Source organism: Manacus candei, unplaced genomic scaffold (assembly GCF_025592945.1).
Source record: "Manacus candei isolate 608988 ecotype Guabito, Panama unplaced genomic scaffold, ASM2559294v1 h1tg000085l, whole genome shotgun sequence".
Taxonomy (NCBI): Eukaryota; Metazoa; Chordata; class Aves; order Passeriformes; family Pipridae; genus Manacus; species Manacus candei.
The window spans coordinates 845,604-870,977 of NW_026138133.1; the positions used below are offsets into that span (position 1 = coordinate 845,604).

Genomic DNA, 25,374 nt, shown 5'->3' on the forward strand with positions numbered 1-25,374 from the left:
TTTTCTGCCGAGTGACAGCTTAACGTTGCATCAGTTTCCCACTTGTAGAGTAGTTTATTTCCTTTTAATCTCACATCTTCCTGTCTTACAATACCTTCTCTCTTATGACAGTGGATAGGTGCCAGGTACTGCATTCCATGACTGTATGCCACAGTGTTCCTGTGCCAAGGAGCCAGAGACATACAGGAAAACAAAGAGATCTACAGACATAGGGAGTACAAATAGCTATTAATTTTTGTGCTTTCAGTATGCAAAAATATTTTTTTCATATTTTGTTTTATGATTGTGCATGTATACTTTAAAAATTTATTCCCGTTCTACAGGCATAAATAAGATAGATCATCTTCTGGTATTTTGTTATAAATCAGTATCCTTTTAGGCTCAATTGAAATGACAGAAGTGATAAATGGCAGTGCCATTCTTCATTGTAATGAAGTGTTTATCATGTAGCCTAATTATGAGTATTTAAATGCAATGGATGCTGATAGCAAACTACTGATTGGAGTACTAGTCACGTTTGTCTAATGAGTATACACTGTGCAGCAGGATATCCTGACATCCCATTGAATTGGTAGGGGGGCTCTTAGAAACAAAGATGCGTGTTATAAATATTAAGGCAGCTTTATTTATTCAAATAAGACCTCTTCTAAAAATTACGTGTCACCTCCTGTGTTAGAGCTTGTTTCACTCCTGTCTGCTTCTCAGTCCTCCATAAGAACTGACCTCACATAGCAATGATGAAAGGACATTGGAGCAGTCTTCCATGAAACTTATTCCGTTTCTATAAACCCCTACTGTTTTCTCACACCAGAGAAAAAAATAGGTGACATGTAAATATATCAAATAAGTTGAGCATTGAGAGGAAAAAATTATATAAGCATCACACTTACAAATTAAATTTAAATTGATCAGATTTTGAGCCCAACGACCAAGCAAAGGCATTGTACATAGTTCCCCCTTCAAATTTCTCACTTAAAAATGGTTCTTACTTTTTTTTCTCAGGTGTTTATTCATTTTTTTCATCACTGTATTTTTCTACTGTGTGTGGTGGTGTATGTAGTCTTTGAACACAAAATATTTACGAGAGGATTTCTTTTATGTCTTTGGAGATTCAACTTAATTTCAGTATGACTTGACTAGCATGATGGCTGCATTACCTTTGTAAGGTCCATGCCTTTTTTACACCTTCAGTCTCAAGTATGTTTTTAATAAAGGGACTAAGAAAGCAGAAGAAGAATAAATGATCTGTTTCCAAGATTTCTTCTATTTTGTATGGATTACTGGGAAAAAATATTAGAAAAAGCAAGTTATTGGTTTTTAGCAATATATCACTTTGAGTTCATGTGGGAACTAGCAAAACACAAAATATTCAGTTCTCCTCCTTCTAGGATTATCCCACTTCATTTCTGTAACTCCCTATTACTTTATTTCTGTGCTCTTTTAAATGTTATTTCATGTGAATGGAACACTGATAGAAGAAAACGCATGTTTTGGAGGTTTAATTTGTCTTCTCTTCTTTTGCCAGACTCCTTTACACCTTAAGGCTCAGACTCTTGGGACATAAATATTGAAATATTGACTTCCTCAGTGCATTGGCATTAGTCATGCAGTTCTTTGAATGAATTTCACAAAGCCAAATTAGGCATCTAAGTAAATCAGAGAGAGAATTAAGAATATCTGAAGGGTACTTGTAAGATCCTGCTGTTAATCGTTGCTTTTTAATTTTAGAAGGGTTTTTTCAATAATCCACCAGAGTTCCTTTTAGAGCAGTATGATTGATCTAAGGTCTGTCATAGCAAAAAAGAGAGAAACCACTGTCAAAATACCAAACACAAGTTTGGGACTGCTGATAGCATCTAAAACAAGACAAGCAAGGAGATATCTAGCAGCACAGTCACACTCAGCTTTTCCTTGACAAGGACAGCACACATGCTGTCTTTAAACACTCGTCTTGTTTTCTGTTACTTTCTAAATAGGATTTTTAGTTGTGGGTTTGTTTTTTTATTTCCCCATAACTTCTGTCACCACTTTGGACTGAATCTCAGCTGGCATAAAACCACTGGAGTCTCAGTGCAGACTCAAATAATTCTATCGCTACTTATAGAGGATTTTAAGAGTAGAAACTCAAGGGTATGATTCTTTGATAATATAAGGTACCTTGATGATATTTGTGCCACATAGAATAGATAAACTAAAAGAATATATCAACATATCCTCCATATAATTTACTTAATTATTCAAAAAGACCCCATAATTTTGTGTTTTAAAATATCATATGTAAATAATATTAATCTTTATTAACAAACTGTGTTTCTGGATTTTTTTCCTGCAATACAAATCAGCTCAAGAAGTTTAATCTTATTTCTCATCTTGCTAAACCACTAACCTGAAATTTTATTATTATATTAATTATATAGGATAATTAATATTATTGTATTGATACTGTAAAATAGATATGTGGAGAATAGTTTTAAAATATGGTGTTATTGAATTTGTTGTAACTGTCTCTTTAAATTTGTGCCTCTGGGTGTTTCCTCAATTCCAGATTTCAGACTGAACTCAATTATGATGTTTTGGAAGTTCATGATGGACCAAACTTATTATCTCCACTTCTGGGATCTTACAATGGTACACAGGTCCCCCAGTTTCTGTTTAGCAGTAGCAATTTTATTTATCTTCTCTTTACAACTGATAACAGTCGTTCTAACAATGGATTCAAGATTCACTATGAAAGTAAGTAATTCTGTACTGTATTATTTGATTTCACCTCCCTCTCAATGCTTATTCTTGTCATAAATATATAAAGATTTACAGATGTCATCTTTGGTAAATTCCTGTTATTTCTCAGTCTGAGAAAGACTTAGTGATGTTAAACTGCAAGAGTGATGATCACTAATTATACTTAAAATTTAATGTCATTGATGTACTACTCTGTGCTTTAAGAATCAAAAGATGAGAATGGGAAGCAAATGCCTTTCTTCTGGATGCTGTTTTAAGGCTTGATATTCTTATATTTTATACAATACATTTGTGTGTGTGTAAAACTGCATGAGATTAGGAAGAGTATGGAAATCTAAGCAAATAACTGAATTACTTTTCTAACTGATGTATCTGCAGCTCTGACTGAAGGTAAGGTGAAATGCACTTTACACTAATGAGCTGAAAATCAAGCTATGGAATTGCTTGCTTATGGATTTTAGGGGTTGTAAAACCTACCTATGTAATTTTTTCTGATATAGAAGTATTCTTTTGCCCTTATTAGAGTAATACAAATGACACTGAAGAAAGTATATGTAAGATTTTATACTTTATGAATTCTTAAAATTCATTTAAGTTTATATATCCGAATTAAATTTATTTTTTGCATTTCTAAATATAACTTTTGTTGAAATAATTAAAATTTTTAAGAGAAATAATATTTCTACTGTAATCACTATCTGATTTGCTTAGTAAAGGTCATAAGCACATTGTTGTCTGTCCATTTCTGTTTCATACACCAACTTGTTGGAACTACCACCAAACAGTTTTCAGGTTTTTTAGCATTATACACTAATGGAGAATAAAATTTGAAGTTATGATATCAAAGAACATTCAAAATATGCATTCTTACCATTTGTACACAAAATAAACAATTTTCAGTGGTTGCTTTTCTGTTTAATAGCCCCTGTTTATACACAGACATCTAATATTAATTTTATTTTTTCTTAATTCTTACTGATTTCTCATCTTCCATTATCTAGTACAACACAATTCTGATTTCCCTTTTGGGAATAATAATGACTAATGGTCCCCTCCTCATCATTTCTCCCTTCATATATTGTAGTGAAAGCTGAGGTCTTTTATATGTTCTTATCTTTTATGCTAATTTCTTTTCACACAATTTCTTTGTAAGTAAGGATATTTTATGACTTCTCTGTAGGAATGAAAAGAATAAAACCCATAAAAATTAACACTGAATACTTCTTATAATTTTTGTACTTCAGTATTATTCCTAGAGGTTTTTTTTTTCTCATGATTATTTTATAATGAACTTCTTTGTATGAACTTTATATGTGAACTTCTCACTGGGAAATAATCTAAAAGGTTTAATATTTTAGCACACATTGAAATTTCCTTTATCAAGTCAACTTCTCTTTATTTTCTGCCATTCTTTGTCTTCTCAATGTCTCATATATCAAATAGCACTAGGTATGAGAGTTATTTATGTAAATAATTTATCTATGTAAATATTTCAAGGATCAATATCAAAAGAAATGAAAATCACTTTAGCTATGGTAAAAAAAATTTGATCCAGAAAAAATAAAGGCTGGAAATCAGGATTTTGAGTGATCATCAAAGCTTTTCAACATCAGCATGAGGTACAAAATCACTTAATGTTACTAATGCAAGTTGTTATCCATAGCATCTTATAATGGTAACAGAGAGAAACAGTGCAAACAGTGCACTGTAAATGCATGATAATGATGCCTTCACCCCCACTCACAATCAATTACTTAAATGAATTTAAAAAAAATCTATCGGTTGTTGATTTAACTTTCTCTTTGCGTTTTCTTTTTTTTTTTTCCTTTTTTTTTTTTTTTAATCTAGGTGTAACTGTTAACACTTACTCTTGCTTGGATCCTGGCATACCAGTGCATGGACGTCGTTATGGACATGACTTCTCTATAGGTTCCACTGTCTCATTTAGTTGTGATCCAGGTTATCGGCTGAGTCATGAGGAGCCTTTGCTATGTGAAAAAAATCACTGGTGGAGTCACCCCCTCCCAACTTGTGATGGTAAGGATGAATGGATTAAATAAAGAGTACCTTAAAATATACAGATTTTACTAAACTATTAGTAACTACAATGAGTTAAATGTTGGAGCTTGGAAAACCTCTGTTTTAAGGCAAAAAGAATACTTAGAGGAAATAAATGTTATATAACTCTGTGATGAGACATATAACCATTAAAGCAGAGAATGATATATAGTTATTTAGCTTTGCAGATTACTGAAGATATGTCTATCTAAAAATATGTTGCTGTGGGCTGATTGCAGAGTTAATGTATATCTGCTTGTAAATCACTCATTACAAACTACAAATATTTGTGTTTGAGTACCCATCTATGGACACAGGTGTGCTGACATACAAAACATGACTCAAGACCAGCATTTCCTCCTGTTTGATGCTGATCACTGTGTTCCTAGCTCGGTAACAGAACTTGACACCTTTTAATCAGTATAGGAATTTATTAGAGCCACATTATACCTGATCATTAAGCATATGATTATTAAACCAGGCAAAAGTGGGATTGAGTAACAGGTTTCCAACATATCATTAAGAATTCTGCTTGAAAAATTATCTCATATTTTCAGTCATATCTTGTAATCTGAATTGTTCATTTTAATGTTTTCCCACTTAGGGTGATATCAATTATATGTAATATTAAGAAAGTAGATTGTAATGTTCATTAAGTTGTGTTGTTTGCTTACTTCTTGAAATAATTTTCTTGCTTGGAGCATGGCACATGTTTTTCTGATGATGACAATTCTGTCAGGAATAATATCACCATTTAATTCTAGGGTAGTATTTAACAAAAAAAGTCTCCTGAACTTTTATGAGCTACAGAATGCACATGATAGTATATTTTTCTAAAACAGTTCTTAGTGTCTCAGGACACTCATTTAGAAAGAAAAAGATGAATCTGAGTGAAGACTGATGAAGAAGTTCACTGATCCATGTGTGATTTGCCATATGGAAATCTATTCATTTTCAATATATTTCTTTAAAAAATGGTAAGGATTTTCTTGGTCTTCAGTTTGCTTGAATAGGAAATTCTTTGTTTTTTTTATATTTCAGTAAGTTGAAAGTGTGAGTATATAATGATACTTAAGATTTGTGGTGGTAAAAAGGGATGTGAATAATCACTTTCCTGAAAATGACACTCTGTAGTTATTCAAGCCCACTTCCTAAGAAATTCTGCATCTCACTCGGGCTTTGAAATGAAGAATTACAGGGTTCCTGCAGTTTGCAGTCAAGGGGACTATACTTTGCTGAATAGACCATAAAATTAGGATGTGTTTTCTCATGGTGATAGGCACTAGATGGTAATAAGGTGAAAAAAACCAGTATTAACGCACTCGCTCTGAATACTGTGCTCTGTTGTTAATAAATGAACATATTGTCATAAATTTTTTCCTTAAGATGCTGAACTAGCATGCAATTCATTAAGTAAATGAGGTGGGTTTTTCTCCAGAGCACATTGCTAAATGGCAATTGTCCATTCAATAAATATACTCTGAAGGTAGGACTAAGTACATTTATTCTACCAAATTTAATCAATTAATGGTTGAAATAATTTTAACTTCATTGCTGATTTTCTTCTCTGGTAGAATGTTTTTTAATAGGATTCAGAGTCCTTGCACCGTCAGGAAAAAAAGGACATTTGCTAAATGTTCTGTTCTTTGCATAAACTGCGAGCATGGGTTTGTATTAATCATGCCATCAATAAACACATCAGTCGCTCCTACCACTCATTCAATATGTTACTCTGATGATTTCTGAGAAGCAAAATTCTTCTTTGATTGTTCTTTTTGATAATTGCATCTCTTTTTTATAATTGCGTCACGTAGTGATATGGAGACAGACCCTGATAATTATGCAGACAGATCATGACAACTCATGTGTCTGGAAAGCCCTGAATTTCTTGATTGTAATCACCTTCCGATTCTTCACTAAAAATTTTGTCTTATCATGTCCTCTCTGTATGAATATTATAAGAGAATTTTGCTTTTAAGCTTTGAATAAATATGAGAAAACCTATTTTACTCAATATATGAATTATTTTATTAATGTCATTAAAAATTACAGGTAAAATAATGTAAAAGTTAGATACCTAATTAAGAGTGTAAAGCGCTCTTTATTCCCTTCATCATAACATGAAATTGAATTCTAATAGATAATAATACTTATTCAATATTTGAATTAAAAATAAATATTATCATTCCACCTGATCTTCATTTACCTAAGAAAATTAATAAATAGAATGAAAAATATTCAAGCAAGATAGAAAACATTTAATGTTTATATTGGAAACCCCTAGATGCCCAAACAAATTAAGAAATATGACTTATGCAGTACCATGAGGAACTTATTCAGGAAATATGGCAGAGAAGAGATGTTACGTAATTTCTGTTGATATGTCTAAGATAAAAATAATACTTCTATTAAAATACAGCTGTTAAAAAGCCTACTGCAAATATTCAATGTGGTAGAGGCCAAAATTGGAAATGGATAACATATCTTGGTCTATTTTAATTTAAGTAAGAGGGTAAAAATACAAGTATATATTGTGAGTAATCTAGGTTACACTAGTTTCTATTAAGATAATCTCTTGTGTATTATAACTCAAGTCCAAGATTTCTTTCTAGAAGCTGATTATGATGATTTGATGTCCATATTGGTAATTTGCCACTACTGAACTGCATCCTCTTGTAAGATTGCATCTTCTGTAATTAGGGAAGACAAATGCCGAAGTTTCTTGGTCTAGGAAGTACGGTGTACAAGATTCAAAATCTAATTCACTGTTTCAATAATTTTAAACTATGTTTTATATGTCACCTTTATTATCGAATTGCACAATAAAGAAAAACACCCTAGAATTACATTTTTAGTTGGAAGTGAGAGTTAATTAAGCAAATGAATGTAATGAGGCCTCTGTGTGTTTGTGCACATATATATTTGTATCTAGAGTTATATATACACAAACGCATTTACTTATAAATAGGTTTTGCTTTTTGTTTCTCTGTGATTCTACCTGAACTAGAATATAAGTCTTTTTCAATAATACTTGAAAACGAAAACTAATCGTTATTACTAATCCATTTAAATTGTGTGTTTTCTCTTCCCATCACCTCTGTAAAACAAATAGTTTTCAGTTATTTGTACTTACAACAAACTGAACTTACTGAAAAAAGTTGGGGTTTTTTTGAAGGCTTCTCTTCATATGAGTATTTTCTCTTTTCTGAGAAAATTGAGATACTTCATTGTATGTTAGTGTCTAAGTTGTGTTTGGTAATCCATGGCTAGTCTCTTGAAAAATCTTTATGTAAGAAAATGATAGTTGATGTAAATTGAAAATGTGGAAAATGTGGAAAATGTTAATTTCCAAGATATCTTCAATCAGATTAAAAAGATAAAATATTATGGCTTCATTTTTTTTACGCCATTACTTTTTAACACCATTTGTAGAAATACATGGATAAATGCATTTCTATATGTTTGTACCTGTTTTTATATATATCTTTATTATTTTCACCTGTTTTACTAAAATATCTCATACATTCTCTTGATAGTTTTCTGTCCTTTTTGGATATGATGACCCTCTCCTTCTCACATCCAGGTTTCTTGAAATTTCATATTATTGCTATACTCTACAAATTCTAAAACTGACTGGTATTTTTTCAAAAAAAATAGTTTTAAATAGATAGTAAATTGTATTCATAGATCTCAGGTGTCAGAGAACATAATTGTTGAGTTTTATTTCATGGTATAAAAAGCAAAATTTAAGAGGGTTTTCTGTGGATAAGTTTTAAGCTAACTATAGAGGATGACCCAAGGAAGAGAGGATATGTGAAAGTAAAATGGAAAAAAAATCCCAAACATCTATGAACAAAAATGTCATAATCTAATGTGAAGTGTCCCAGCAATATGTTTCTGTAATATAACTGCCAAGACAAGACAGACTGGTAAGAACTTGCAATTGTTAATAGTGGTCATAGAGAGAGAAAATGTAACTTACAGAAGTAGATTAAGAAAACCTGTCTCACTTAAAAGATCCAAAATCATAGATTCTTATGCAGTTTGCCAGCTTTCCAAATTGAGACCTGAAGAGGGAATAATGACAGTTTAGCAGAAGAACAAATGGGTAAAAATAGATCATAAATAAATTTAGGCTAGAGATTGTAAGACTATTTCTAGTATTGCAAGATTGATTTCCTTTAACAGTTTTATAGTAGCATAAAATATGGCCTGAAATGGAATTCTGCAATTTTATGAATGACACAAGTCAAGTGTTTTCACTGCAATTTTTCATGTATTTGAGGGATGAAGCATGGCCTATGTGTCTCTCAATGAGACATTTATTTAGTCTGACATTTAGTCAGACTAAAGTTTCTGAACCTGTTTGGGCCAAAAATTATTTTCCATCTATATATGGCCATTTTCTAAGCTAGGCTTGCTTGCTGTTACTCATGCTACTGAGCAAAATAATTTACAACAACAGGAAGTGTAAGTAATCAATGCAACATTATGAGAATTTATTTCAGCTGAACAACTGATGTAGTCACTAAACTCCACTATTAAATTAGAATCTTCATTCATAGTTATCCAAGCCTTGCTTATTAAATTGCCACATCATTTCTGATCACCACAGTGCTGTAGAAGTACTTTTTAATCTATTTCTATGTACTTATCTGTATTTCATAGTCCCTTTTATATTTTGTTCTCTTTATTTTTTGTGGCTTTTTTTGGTTTTGTTTGTTTGTTTTAATTATTATTATTATTTTAGGACTTTTTTCTCCTTATTTAGAAAACATTGTAGTGGAGGCAAAAAATTAGACATATCTTAGTTCAGCTTCTCTGCTTGCATAAAAAGAAATTATTAGTTAATATGTTAACAACACAATATTCCATTTTCCACATAAGAACTACAAAATAGTGCTTCAGTTATTTGCTCAAGAATTCATTCTACTTTTGCTGTATAATCAGATAAAGTGAAAGAAAGGTTTCTTGTAGAATATGGAAATATATATATGTTTATCATTTGCTGTTTCTGTGTTTATTTTCATGTCTTTCTGTTTTCCTTTGCACTCTGAAACAACCCGATACTAGTACTGATATTATGTGCTTGGGCTGTTTGCCATCTTATCAGGGCCAGTGCACATTTTCTATTTCAGATTTGTCAACTTGGCTTTATTTTCTAAAATGCTGGGTCCTTGATGCCTTTCTTTGCCATCTGCTAGCCTTCACAGAGTTACACTGAGTGTCTGATGACATGCCATGGATGTTTTATCACCATTTGCATTCCTGAAAGGTTTTCCAAACACCCAGCGTAAAATATATTTTTTGTTTTGTCTATTTCCCATGTTTATAAAAACTGATTTTCTTATTTAATAGACAAAATAGATAGTTACCATCAGAAGCTCCAGTAACATGCTGTCACAGCCATGATTCTGTTTTGCTAATATCTAAATATAGCAAGATCAGGTGATAAGTGGGCAGTGTTTACCTTCACTGACTCTTCATCAGAAGTGAGGAGGAAAATTAATATGGATGTAAGTTATTTGCCTGTGGCAACAATAAAGAGATTGGGCAATTGTGGTCCTAGAATGTCCTATTTCAGCCTACGGTAGTGGATTTGTAAATTTTCAGCTTACAACTAGACCAAAAATTCTAGAATGCTGGCAAGAGAAACAGTACATAGAAAACAATCATGAGGCTATCCAGACAAGTAAACGTGTTTAAAACAGAAATATAGTGAGTTAGAACAACCAAACAAACTTAAGGCAAAATAAGACAGTCTTCATCCTAGAATGCAGGATGAATTTCCATTTCTGATTTATAAGAAAACTGTAATTACATGTGTACTTCTTTTCAATCAGTGCCCTAGGGAGAGTGATGGCATGCAGTGCCATAACCTCATTATGAAAAATTATTGATCTTTGTGAAAACATTCCACAGTGCTACTAAAATTTCTGAAAAAGGCATGTATCTCATTGAGACAAATGTCTGCTTAGGTACAGGGTAGACAGAAGGTACATTCTAGACATTCTCTTGATTCACTGTCTGGCTTACCCTCAAATCAGTTTTGAATGTACATCTACAAGCAGAAAATGATGACATGTCACCATATTCATTCTCAAATATGTAACATTAATAGCAAAGGCAAAAATGGGTATAACTCCCATCATTTACTCAGCAATGTGTAGCAGAAATTGCCATAAGTAGAATAAATATCAAGATATAGCAGAAAAAACAGCATGATGTAACAAATTACACAACACCTTTCTCCTGAAGATGTTTGAGCACATACTGAAAGGCCAAACCTCTCCCACCTTTACAATTCGTACTGTTGAGTGCTGCATTAGCAGTTGCTTTGATGTTACAGGAGTAGGAGCAGGTTAAACCTGCTAGTGCAGGTGGGGCAGCATCTCTCAGAAAGCTCCTCCAGCCTGTGCCAGGGTCCTTCTCTCATTCTCATTGCTGTGGTAGCAGGGTGAGAAGCACAGACACGAGCAATAAATAGGTGAATGACAGTTTATACAGCTAGGAGAAAAGGGATTGAGCTAGGAGAAAAGGGATTGATGGTTGTATCAACTGGAATTACAGAAAAGTAGCTGCCACTTGCATATCTCTAAAACTGCCTTTCAAGAGCTTTAACATCTGCTAAAGAGAAAATCTTACTGTTAAATACAGGAATGCTGAATACTGGCTTAGATTAAGGTGAGGGCTCAAAGAAACTATGGCTGACACCAAAAAAAATTCTGAAAGGACATTGTTTGACTACTTATGGCTGGAAAGGAAGAGATTGTGTTAAATACTTTGGAAGGACTGCTCATATGAAGAACTGCAATCAGTTTTACTAAAACAGTCTATATTATTTGACCTACTGGTGACAGTAACATAGTTCACTGTGTTTCTTTATCCTAAAATATTTCTTCAGAATAATTTTGGTAATACATATAATTAGGCCAAGAAAAATAAAAGGAATAGATATTTTTAATCTTAACAAAAAAAAAATAGAACTCCTCATTTGTCTTATAATATATGCCTTTCTGAGATAATCTATATTCAGAGAACTATGGTGTAATAACTTGCTTGGTACTGAATATTAATCACTGTTATTGATATATGATAATTCTAAGGTATGAGACTCTTCATTACTAAAAATTACTCATTAATTTTGTATTTCAAAAGCTCTACAATGGAAAATCAACTGTTAAACTGTAATGGTGAATTGTGAAGTTTTTTTTTGCCAGTGTTGTAATGACTAAGTTTTTGTATTTTGCATTAATTCAAGCTGTAATTTAATTTTTGTGTTGCTCAATTACCAATTATTTTTATGAAGTTTCTATTGAAACTATGTAAAAGCTTGTTCTTATATTGGCACTTGTCATTATCACTTGCATAATAGATATAAATGCATATCCAATAATTATATACAAGAAAGCATGCCATGCTTCCCTGCAAAAATATTTTAATTAAGTAATTCTTCAGTGGCGAGATCCATTATATGCCATTTTAAATCTCCAACCTTGACTTCTGGCTCAAGTGATATTGTTTGGCTCTGTCTTTTCTGCTTTCATCTCTACTGACCTTAAGACTTTCACAGTCTCCAGAAAATATGAAAAAACAGCCAAAAAACTTCATTTCCATTTTCTTGTGTCTATTAAACACATATTATTTATTAATTGATTACATTTCTTTTTATATTGTGTAAAAATGACCTGTAGTTCTATCTGAAATTGCTAAATCATTTGAGCAACTACTTTTAAGTCATTTTAAAATCAGAATTTTTTAAGTATTTGGGTTTTTTTAATTTTCCCTCATATGTAACTTTTCTATTTGTCATTTATTATTATTATTATTAATAATACTAACAATAACAACAACAACAATAATAATATTTTCTTTGGTTTTTTCTAGCTTTATGTGGTGGAGATGTTAGAGGACCTAGTGGAACAATTTTATCACCGGGTTATCCTGATCTATATCCAAATTCACTGAATTGCACATGGACTGTGGATGTTACCCATGGCAAAGGTAAATAAATCCTTTTCTCTACTTCCACTTTGTGTTTTTATTAATATATAAGTCCAGTATTCTGTGTTACAGATGCAGACTTAGGTTAGCAGCAAAGCACTTAGAATTGCATTGCTGATTTGTAGTTTCATTTATTTTTATGTCAGTAGCTCCTAGAATTCCATAAGTGGAGTAGGCCCTTATGCTTCCCACAAAATGGAAAGTCAATAAGAAAGAATTATATAATGACTGATCACAGAAGCTGAAGGCCGGGAGGCTTTTAAGAAAGAGGTGCTTATTTGTTGACGGCAGATTTCAGGAAAAAGATGTAATACTGGTTTTTAACTCTTCTCTGAGACCTTAAAAAACACTTAGGACACAAATGGAAACAAAGTTTCCTAGAAACAATATGTCCTAGTTGCTTTCAGGTGAAAGGGTTTGGTACTAGATGAGAAGAGTTGGGTCATACTTTTAGGTTTTTGTTCGTATTTTATTTTAAACGTGGGAGTGACTGCATAGTACTCTTGTACTATGTGTGAAAAGAGCTAGAGAGGTATAAGATTTAATGTTACAGAAGGACAAAAATAAAGGTAGGCACCACAAGAGAAATTGAGCACAGAATAAGCTAGTAAGAACACAAAAAGGAGAATTACATTTTAATGCTGGAAAGAATACAAGGAAAAGAATGAAAGGGAGAAGAAGAAAGACAAGTTCAATCCTGAATTTCATCAGTTTTCTCGGAGGGGGGATGAAAAATGTGGCAAAGTATACTGATGATGTATTCCTCTAAGTAAGAGTTATTGATGGCATAAAAATAAGACTACTGATACAGAGAATTGTGCTGATCTGTGATCCCCTTACTCCATTTTGTACAGTGTGATAGTTCTTCATCTAGATGTTAAATCACTCTGACTGGTTGTCCCATTAAAAACTCCTTGAAGTGTTAAAGTGGCAAAGTGTATCTCTCAAAATTATTGCTCCAGCTGTTCCATAGTCTCTCTTACTACCAAGTGATGCCATTGTGTCAGTTGGATTCTAAATATCCACAGTGAAAAAGCATCCTGAAATTACTGATCCTACATCAAATGCTACATTTGCCCTTGTTACCTCTAGGTATAATATGTGGCTTTTAGAGTTACAGGAATATAAGATACTGTGGATCTCTTGTTCTTCTGGATAAGCAAGAAAGACTTATGGAAAGTGTAAAGAAACTGTTAGATCTGTAGTCATTTAGCCTGCAGCCTGTCTGAAAAGCCATTGGTTAACCAGCACAAACTTTATAACCTGAGAATTGAAGACAAGTAGCACAGAAGGATAAGAGTTTAGCTTCATGGAATAATTCATGCCAGAAGATTTTGTGAATTCTACAGTAAACATGAGCTCAGATTAAGCCACATTTTTCAGGATTCTTTTAAGACATTTTATTAACATTTTGATTTTTCTTAAATTGAAAATGGGATTATGAAAAAAATTTGGGAGTTTTGTTGGTTTTTTTTTTTTTTTTTTTAAATGAAGTAACTTTTTTGTGATTTATCTTTTTTTTCTAAAAAAAACCCTCAACTAGAGAAGTACTTAAAAGTTGAGATTAATAAAAGCTGGAATTCTCAACATTATAACATTTTATGCGGAGCTGTTAAAAAACCCAACCATATATAAATTACAGAAATAAAATATACAGGGAAGTACACACCAATACATTTGCACACCAATACAATTGCATTCTTGTTTCATTCAGTCTCATGCAATGTCCAGACTGGGGGCAGAGTGGCTGGAAAGCTGCTCAGTGGAAAAGGGACCTGGGGGTGCTGGTTGGCAGTGGCTGCACATGATCCAGCAGTGTGCCCACGTGGCCAAGAAGGCCAATGGCATCCTGGCTTGTATTAGTGATGTGTCCCAGCAGGACCAGGGCAGTATTTGTCCCCCTGTACTCAGCACTATTGAGGACACACCTCAAATCCCGTGTTCAGTTTTGGGCCCCTCACTACAAGAAAGATGTTAAAGTGCTAAACATTGGACATTGGGAAAAGATTTCTTCACGGGAGGGGTTATCAAGCCTTGGAAAAGGTTGCTTAGGGAAGTGGCATCCCTGGAGGTATTTGAAAGACATGTAGATGTGGGACATGAGGGACATGGTTTAGGGTTGGACTTTGCAGTGCTGGGTTAGAAGTTGGACTCAATGATCTTAGAGGTCTTTTCCAACCTGGATGATCTATGATTCTGTGAGTTTTACATTGTCATATGGAAATGTTAAGGAAAATGTTTAGGAAAAACATGAAGTATGAATGCAATGTTGCAATTCGACTTAGGCATTTTGATTTATGTTGCTCAAAGAATTGCTGGAAACATCTTTATGTTACAACTATTTGCTTCTGTTACATAATAGCAGGCATTTAAATGCATAGATTTAGTTAAAATATGTATTTGACATCTGGATATCATGTATTGCTAGGAAAAACAGTTTCTGTGTTTGTATATGCTGTTCTAAATAACATAATATGCAATATATGTGGCTTTAATTTTTCTTTTACAAATGTATCTAAAGTTTTAGAATTCTGAAATTATTTTTCATTTGTGTTCATATGGACAGGCATGATGATTCTTGAGTGTCCATTAAAATTTGATATAATTTTCTTTTATTTTTTTTTAAATTTGTTAACTAGAGAATGGAACATGTTTTAAATACAGTTAATATTTTGTTAATTGCTATTATTTATGAAGAGGAAAGGAAACATCTATCATGGCAATAATTATTACATTTTGTCTGCAATTAGCAGGCAATTCAATATATGGTGAAATGAAATCTGTAGAGTATCAGTGGTATGTTTTGCACCATTTATTAGTAGAACAGTTAATTTACCTATCCCCCAACAGTCTGGATTGTAATACTGAGAAGTGACATTTTAGAGTGTTATGTCTTCCTGTCTTCATTTCAGATTTTAAATATTCCCCTTATAAAGAAAGGGGCATGTGAGGCAGAATAAGAAGGAATCTACCTGAGCAAATCTTTTAAAATTCTTCCCAGGAGAAGACACAATCTGTCACACAGCATATATTAATGTGATTAGAATATTTTCTAAAGAAAAATAAATTGTACTGCTACTGCTGGGATATACCTTTGGGTTTTGCTTAGAAATGTCATGGCAATGTGGAAAATTGATTGAAACATTCCCTTGAGTTAAAGCTTGAGTATGGTGTTTGAACAATACTCAGTGAAGCTCAGCTGTGATTCACAGGAATTTCATTATTTTGGGTTACTACCATGAAATTTTCTTTGGCATTTCTGATTTTGTTGTGGCAGTATACTTGCATGCATAAAGGAGGCCAAAATTAACTTGGAGTGCAATACACACAACAAATATGACCTCTCATTCTGTATATATCTCAGGGTTTTTTAAGAGCTCTCTTTTCATGTGGGATCAGCAGTGATCCTATATAAAAATAAGTTAAAAACCCCCAGACATTTAAGAGTTTATCAATTCCAAATCTAAATTTATATACATTAGCTCAAAAGATATGCAACCTAATCTCAATTCCAAAATTCTGTGTGTGATTTTTGCCAATTTATTGTCACACAGTCTGGGAGAATAAAAAGGGTGATCAAATCAGATGAATGGCTTTGCTCATGTAATTAGTAAATTAGGAATTTTTAAAATCCAGAACAAGTTTTTTTGATAACTTATTTTTTCCTAAGCAGAAAATGCAATCCCATCTGGTAATTTCTATATGAGTTCTACTAAGTAAGGATGTGTTTTTCGGGGTCTGGTGGAGTATGTGATGTGTGTGGAGTTATAAGAAGAGAAGGAGATGTCTACTTGAAAAGGATGAATAGTTCTTCAATCTCTTTAAAAGGTCTCCATAGATAGGTAGAGGTCTCCAAGATCCAAGGGATTTCTCTCATTGCTCCCAACTGTATGTCCAGCTGATCACAAGACTAAGCATGTATTCCAAAGATGCCAATATCTACATATGTATGGATGGCTGGTCACACAGACTAACACGGATAGAGGCAAGAGTCATATTGGCACCCACAGAAACACCAACAGCCCTGAAACGGACATGAAAACCACAGGCAAACAAATCCTGTTTCTGTGTTTGGGTTGATGGGAAAAGGAGTTTGCCAGAAGTGACACAGACTCACACACGCACATACATATGCTCCATATCCTGACCCAGGAGCTGGACCCCAGATCCCACTCCTACAAGGTGCTGCCCACCCTGTGACCAATGGACCTTTTTCCAACTGGCCCTGATCTCATTCAGCTCACCAGGCAATCCATACTAATGTTCACTAGTGGTCACACACGTACTCACACTCTGGACAGAAGACACACTTGCACACTAGTCAGGAACAGTTTTAAAGTGATAGAAGACGGGCTACAGTGGTTAGGTGCAGGGATTAGTGAGAGAGGATTAACCCTATCTCTATTCTCACACTTTTTTCTCTCTTAACTAGCATGATCCACACAGTTATCTTCCTTTGGCCCTCAACATACCACAAAAAGTTTTGCAGTCTCCGACTTCCATTTAAAAAAAAATCTCATCTTCACTTTTACGTAATCTCACAAATTCCCTGTAATAGTCCACAGCATTCTAATTTTCATGAGACCAAAGGCAATATTCTTTCCCCCATTGTAATTACTTACAAAGTTCTGATTGAAGAGCTTTAAGATTACAGTGATACATTTAATTTCTCATCAGTCAGAAACTAAAGAGTTCTGGTCTTTGTTAGTATCTCCACTAAATCCTGCTCATTAAAGCTTACGCATGCGTGTATACCATTCATTACTTCCCTCGTTTCTTGTCTTTGCTTCCTGTACTGAAAGGTCCTTGACTATGTTCATAAACCAAGTGTCTTTGCATTCCAGATACCCTTACAAGCTGTATTTCTTAGGTGTAATTGAGTTGCATTAACGTAAATATTTAATGCAATTCAGACAACGTCAAGAATACTGTAAAAACCCCCACTATAAGACAATTGTACTGAGAGCTTCTAAAACTGCATGTGAAGTCATGAGGTTTCTGTGCTTAGACAACTGAGTCAAGCACAGTATATATAGCTTGGGTTTTGCTACCCTGTTTGGGCAGCTGGGAGCTGGTGGTAGTGGGAGGAGGGAGAGTGTTGAGGATTGTAGGCAGGGGAAATATTTGTTTGTTTTTTAATGAAATTATGTCTAATATTAAAAATCTGTTGTACATGAGAGTACCCAAAGATCTTCATCTACCATGTTAATCTGCAATCACATGAATGGATCTTACTAAGTATAACATCATCAGATATGTTTGACAGAACCTGAATCATTGGTTTATAACTGTCATGATAAAACTGAAAATTATATTATACTTGAGGTCTCAGTAATCACTTAAACTAGCTAATGGATTCCCCTGATTCTTTTTCTTGGCTCTTCTGTGCATTCTACCCAGAGATCATGGTTAGATTCTCAGTTAAAAATGCAAAAGTGATTTAATCGTGTGTCTTGATCTTTAAGTCTCTTTATTGCTATTGTGTTATTATGATATATCTTCCTTTCTAAATGTGTGATTTATGTCTGATAGTTGGCAAAAAATCATACTGTTGACATATGCCACATCTTATTAAGAGACCTCCCTTTTTTAGGTGAAAGTGCTGCTGCTACCGTAAGTGCCATTAGAATATAATGTAATATATTTTATAACCTTTCCTTCCACTGCTGCTGTGCAAGGATACTGATGACTGCAAGAAATAAGGTTAATCTTTCCCATTCCACCATAAACAGTTTGTAGTTTTGAGCATACATAGTGCATCATTCGATTTTACACAAAAATTCAAGCATACATCTCTGAATTCTAGAAATCAAACATCCGTATTTTACAGCTAAAGGCAAAAGTGAAAGTGGTGTCAAAACAAAAAGACCTCCTGCAAAGATTTTTTAACTCTAAAATCTGGAGAGATACTAATTTTTAGAAAATTTAGATTATCCTAATTTTCTGAACAATACAATAATGAAATGCATGAATTTTAACCTTAGCTGAATTACATTGATGTTAATAGGGTGATATGTAAATCTAATTCTACTTTTTCTAATAGGAGTGCAGTTCACCTTCTACACCTTTCACCTGGAGGATCACCATGACTACTTACTAATAACAGAGAATGGCAGTTTCACACAGCCATTAGCACGTCTGACTGGCTCAGAGCTTCCTTCACCAATCAATGCTGGTCTCTATGGAAATTTCAGGGCTCAGTTGCGCTTTATTTCAGATTTTTCAATATCGTATGAAGGATTTAATATTTCTTTCTCTGGTAAGGACATACCTATAATACCTGGCTCCTGAAAAAGTTGGTGGTTTGGGTTGGTTTGGGTTTTTTTTTGTTTGGTTGGGGTTTTTTTTCTGCATTTTATATAAAGAAAAAAAAGGTTAAAAAATGAAGTGATTTTAGTGAATACATAAATTATATAAGCTGTTTCCTAAGTACAATAATTTCAAAGCAAGCAAACCTTTCTGTCTCTGTAGAGGCAGAGGACACATTTCTGCTGCAGGATAAATAAGATAGCAGTAAACTAACTGTAAGATACTTTATCAAGTGAGGGGAAGAAACAGAACTAGTCTAATTTCAACTAATGAAGTTCCAGATGATCCAAAGTGTCAGTTATTTAGGGTTGTGCTGTGCCATTGTTTTAGTTTGTTTTATATACCTGAGATATTTGTGGCTCTTACAAGAGTGATAAATAATGTTGTTTTATGTATCTTAAAAACATTGTGAATGTATTAATTTGTCTTACTTTTTTATGTAATATAATTGTCCATTTAACATTCACACATTCATTTTCTTTTAAAACCTGGAGTCTGTGTTGATAGGTGGAAATACAGAGAAATTACTAGACTGCAAGATTACAAATATGACTGGTAGAACACATGTTCTCACTTGTACAAACTGACTTGCTCTCTTGTTTTCAGAGTATAATCTTGAACCTTGTGAAGATCCTGGGATCCCACAATTTGGTAACAGAATAGGATTTAATTTTGGAGTGGGAGATATTCTGGCATTCTCCTGTTCTTCTGGATATCGTTTAGAAGGAGCTTCAGAGGTTATTTGTCTTGGTGGTGGACGACGAGTATGGAGTGCACCTCTTCCAAGGTGTGTGGGTACGTGGTCAGCTGCTTTCATTTGCTTGTATGTGTAGTCATTGTCCATGGACTTGCAGATTTACAGCATGGAAAAGCATGGTAATGCACCTCTTACTTTTTAATGTACTCTCATATCCTCCATATCTCCTTAGTAAATTTTTTTTTAACCTTTTTGTAATATATTTAGTATTATAACTATCAGTGAACTTCATACTCTATGTTTGAAAGCAATTCAAATTGTGGGCACAGTGCTTACTCTTCTTATTTTGATTAATAGATTAGGAAACCTGGGTAAAAATTAAAATCAGCATTTACCTGTTCAAATGTCTAATAATTGATTTTTTTTTACCAATGCAAGTTTCCAAGTTATACCTGGATTACAAAATTATGTAAATGTAGTTAGAACACTTAGACCAGATTTATTTCATAAAACTAAGTCCATGTATAGAAGTACAGTCAACATGTCCTTCCTATACAAGAACCATATTCTCAGAATATCCTTAGAACAGTTGTTCTGGTTTTAAAATTATAGCTAAGATAACTGAGAGGAAACACTTTCTAATGGTTCCTAGCACTCTCCACTCACTGTAGGGGTAGCCTATCTATGTAGCTTTGACTAGGAGCTTAGCTTTTAATAACTAGAGAATATTGTTTGAGCTGAATTACTCCAGAATTATTTACTTTTCAGTTCTGTTGAGAACTGTTAAAACAAGATCTCTAAAAAGTAGGATAGTTACTTAAGCATCTGTATTAGTTTTAATTTATTTGAGTATATATTTTTGAAATTTCTTAAAGAGTATGTGCTGTATGGAAAGTTTTACACATGAAAACATCTGTATCACTGTGCATTTGAAATATTTTATTTTTTTCATACTAAATTGTATGACAGTAAAACATAAGTGTCTTTCAGATGCTGATTGTATAATATCTATGGATTGTTTCTGTGCTTCTTCTTATTAATTTTTAGTTACTGTGTCATAATTTTTGTGTCCAAACTATTTCTATGCTTACCGTGGTATAAGAAAAAATATGAATTTAGCATTTATGTATACACCTACAGAAGAGAAGGTTTAGAAGCTGAGTCAGAGCAATGGATGAATAAAAGTTATTTTTATGTTGGGGCTGATAAATTTGAACTAACAGAATAATAATGAATGCATACACAGTCATGAAGAGAGGCTAAATTTCAGTGATACATTTCTGGAAGTGTTAGTATACTGCAAACAAATTGGTAAATTATTAGTAAAGGGGAACTTACACAGCAGCATAAATGAAAAAAAAATGTTATTTAGGTTTCATGGCATAGAAAATAGTGTTTATGTTTGCATGTTGGGTGGGGAGAAGAGAAAACCTATAATATAAGGAATAAATTATTTTCTAGTTGACGTGCTTTCTCCTTACCTTTGAAAGATAGTCTCGACTAGAATGACTTAATCAACAATTTTCCCCCCATAAGTGTCAAACCTTTGTCAATTTTGTGCTTAATTTATATACTGTAATAATGATAATAATGGAATCCAAATAAGTAGAGATTAGAAATTCCTGTTGACCACTTATATTGGATTTAAAGTTTATGTATTGTTATTGTTGCTCAAGCTTGGCATTTTCTGTCAAAATTAGAGCTTGAATACTTCTGATGTCATCTACGCTTTCACATGCACACAACATTAACTGGGAACCAACCACTGCTCATAGTATTTGTGTTCAGCTTGTCAAGACAAGAATAAAATGCAAGAAAGACAGATAAAAGAGAAGTTTAGTGGAAGGCCAGGCATCCCTTTCTGGATACAAGGGCCAATGTGCTGTCTTGTCATAATCAATTCTAAACCAAATATTTTGCCAGTGAATTAGAAACTGTCTTTCCTTTTCTTATTGAGAATCTGGATAAATATTTTTATTTATTAATTAATGTTATAATTATTCATTTTATGAAGTTTTTTTCAAAATATTTTGACTTAAGAAATGAAATTTTGGAATTAAGATTCAATAAATGAAAAAGTAATGTTCAAATAGCAGACAAATTTTTTTTTTATTGAATTTTTAAAGCTGACTTGCTTAAATGATGGCATTATCTCTATTCCATCAGGCTTGATGTTGTACTGAAATGATTTTTATATCAAGTTTTTTTTCCAAAAAAGCATAAAGATCTTTCATATTTCTGTCCACCATATGATGATTCAGCACATTCTGGAGTAAATGTCTGTAGTTACTCATAAGCAAGCACTTTTTGGTGATAGCTGAAAACACTGGCATAGTATCCATAATGTTTTGAGTCATAAATCTAAAACATCCACTGTATGAGTCATGATGAATTAACTCCAACACAACCAACAGTACAAACTGTTAATAAATGGATGTATCTAATGATTAAAGAAAAGAGTCCATAATCTTTAAATTGCTTGCTTTGAACTTCTCCATGGACAGTGAAAAAAATTCTCTTTTTGACTCTAAATAATAGATTCTTTAAAAAATACTTCTAGTAAGTATGAATGCTTGTTTACTTTTGGCTTTTTATAGAAGCAAAATCTGTAGTCCTAAGGAATCAAGATTTTCATCACTATGGTAGTGGTTATGCTCCAACTTGTAACATAGAGCAGAGGTCTCATCTTAAGTTTGTGAATATGGAATTGTTTTTGTAGAGTTGTAGTGCCTCTGAAATGGCAGAGTTCAGGTGTCTTTGCCTAGTTATCTTTTTAATTTTCTATGCCATAGTTAGATTACAAGAAACTAGTTTGAATTTTCCCATTACTTTGTTACAGACAAGAAAAAACAAGAGAAATTGTTGTTGCTTTCAAGGGAAAAATAATGAAATAGATAAAATTAAACTTTTCTTATAATCAGTAATGGAATGGATATGATTAAAGATCTGTTTGAATACTGTCACTCCTTTGTTTCTTGGTTTATTTTCATGCTATATTCAAATGATAACCAAAGGCAGTGTTCACACTCAGCACACACACTGTTTTCTTGGAATTACTTCTCTTTCTAGTGAAATGTAGAAAGTGGTCTCTACTATGACAAGATTTCTTCTGTCTTCATAGCTGCCCAACTGTATCAGGCCTTTTCCTTTGTCCGTCTTTGAGCTGTACAATTTCTTTCCAGTCTAATAAACCGTAACTGGAAGACATTGACTTTAAGGCTTTTTTTTTTTTCTTTTGCTCATATGTTACTTACACTTATATTTCTCCTTATCACATTTTCTGTCCATTTTTCTCAGTAGGTCCTAAACAGTCTCTGGTGTTCTGAACTTACAGATTTCCAAGGAACTATGACCCTTGCAAATATAAAAACCAGACAAACAAACATAGAAAATCTACAGGCAAATTAATTAATTTCTATAATGTTGGATAGTTTTCAGATAATATTTTGCTGGTAAAGATTTTTGCCAAGCTGTTCACTGATGCAATTTCTTTGCCAAGCTCAAGTTAGGGTACTTTTCAGGGAATATCTGTGGAGGAAAAAAAATATTTTAAAGGTTCTATTGTATGAGAGAAAAAATAAATTCAGTGTTGACTAAAGCACAGTTATGCAACCAATGAAGTGAAAGTTCTACATGAGATACATCTGTAGTAAGCTCCTTAATTAGCAGGACAGCTATTAGCTACCCTCTACACATCTTATTCCATATGCCATTAGAGTCTTGCTACATAGCTCTATCCATTTCTGTGCATACAAAAAATGTTAGGCAAAGGTTGCTTTTAATATATTTTGTTTGGAAAAATGTCCTTTTGCTAGTTTTGAGATTTCTTTTAATATGAGGAGTGTCTTAGCATGAAGTCTGAGTTTAAGGGCTGTGATATCCACTTATAAATGTAATGGATTAATCTCAGAACAAACGAATCCTAATCTTTATTCTGTTTGTAAGAAGTAAAATTATTCCTTTAAATATTTCTCCTATCATATCCTAATATGTTGTATATCTGTTATTTTCTTCAGGGATAGGATATCCTGAAAAAAGCAAAATACAGTAATTGAGGGCTAACCATATGTTAGTATAATAGCATTATATTGTGATAAGCACTTTCTTAATATTTATCATTTATTTTAATATTTTACATCCAGTTTGAACTAAAATTTTCACTATGTTCCAACAGGTCTTGAGTTATTTTGTGGAGGATTTTTTTCTCCATTTTTTCTGTGGTTTGGGATAATTTTTTTTTGTGTTGGTCTTTTTTTTATAAGAATTTTAGGTTATTTTAAAGAAAAATCATGCACATTGGTACTTTAAATTGTCCTAATATAGAATATGGTTTTGTTAATACAATTTACCTTGTTAATACTAACACAGGAGCTTGTTTGTCATGCTATTTCTTTATCATCCTTTGGTCAAATGCAATGCAGGAGCATATTGTTTAAATTATTTGGGACTCCTCCCCATTTCTTGTCAGTTGGAACTATTACCTATGAAAAATAATATTATTAATGTATGCAATTCTTTATAAGAAAGGTTTATTTTGTATTTGGCCACTGGCCATTTTGCCATTGATGTAGAACCATCATCTTGCTGTAAAAATATGTGTAGGTTTTAAGTACTGGATCTTCACAGATCTGGAAATACTGTCTTTCATTAAAACATAAATAATGTAGTCATAAAGCAGCTAAAGAAGTATTTGCAAAGCATATTGAAAGTAAGTTTAATACACAAACAGCCACATGAATCTTTTGATGTTCAGATGAACTCTAATGTAGTACATATGCTGCAGCTACATAATAAGAAATCGCTGTTATTAATTTTTGTCTCTATGAAAGGAAGTGTTGTATTTTTGAACAATATGAAATAAAAGTAATCCCACCATTCCCACTGATTGAAGAAGACAATCTTCTTTTCATTTTCTTCATCAGCATATGGTTCCTTGTACCTAACGCTGTTAATACAAAAACCATCTGGAAAACTTGTGATGACCTTATAACTCATGCTATTCACAAAAAGAAATCTTCAGTAACAACCTAAGCCTTTCAGGATTTCCATGTTATCCTCTGTGTTGCTGTCTTGTTTTGACAAGAGTCTATTTTCCAGTTTGTGCCGGGCGTCACTTGAAAAGGTAGAAATTCTAAAGGCTAACAGCTTTATAAGATACAGTTTGTTGAGCACTGAATTTAGATAGAGTGTCTGAAGTAACTGTTGATTTACAGTCTAATACAAAGTTTCTTAAAGATAAAATCCTTTTCAGAATGCTTCCACTTACTTGTCCAGTCAAGCTGTTGCAATACAAAGTCTCCTAACCAAGAGATAGCATCTTTTCAAAACACAGAGTTGCTAGATGAAGCTCTTATCTTTTGATTCCAAGGAATTGTATTGAAGAAAATTTCGCTCTGACTGAATTTCAATCTGTAGCAGCACATCATCTTTTTTTTTATTGATAATTATTTATGTAGAGAATTGCAATATTCTCCTAATATTTTTTTTTTTTAAAAAGCCATTCAATTCATTGAAGCATTGTGTCCAAATGGTTAAGTTACCCAATCAAATGCATTTCTTTCCTTGGT

The 25,374-nt window shown here is 32.9% G+C and overlaps 1 protein-coding gene and 1 long non-coding RNA gene across 5 annotated transcripts in view; one reads left to right on the plus strand and one right to left on the minus strand.

The window, feature by feature from the left end:
• CSMD3 (CUB and Sushi multiple domains 3) overlaps positions 1-25,374 on the plus strand; it is a 619,378-nt gene that overhangs the window by 370,892 nt on the left and 223,112 nt on the right. For all 4 annotated transcript variants that reach the window (XM_051812144.1, XM_051812141.1, XM_051812142.1 and 1 more), the window contains 5 exons: positions 2,546-2,733; positions 4,588-4,776; positions 12,685-12,801; positions 18,845-19,060; positions 19,717-19,905. In XM_051812144.1, the coding sequence (XP_051668104.1) occupies positions 2,546-2,733; positions 4,588-4,776; positions 12,685-12,801; positions 18,845-19,060; positions 19,717-19,905 (899 nt within the window). The remainder of the gene's footprint in view (positions 1-2,545; positions 2,734-4,587; positions 4,777-12,684; positions 12,802-18,844; positions 19,061-19,716; positions 19,906-25,374) is intronic.
• The window catches only part of LOC127482125 (uncharacterized), a 244,313-nt gene that overhangs the window by 159,589 nt on the left and 59,350 nt on the right, over positions 1-25,374 (minus strand). The gene's annotated exons all lie outside the window — the stretch shown is intronic.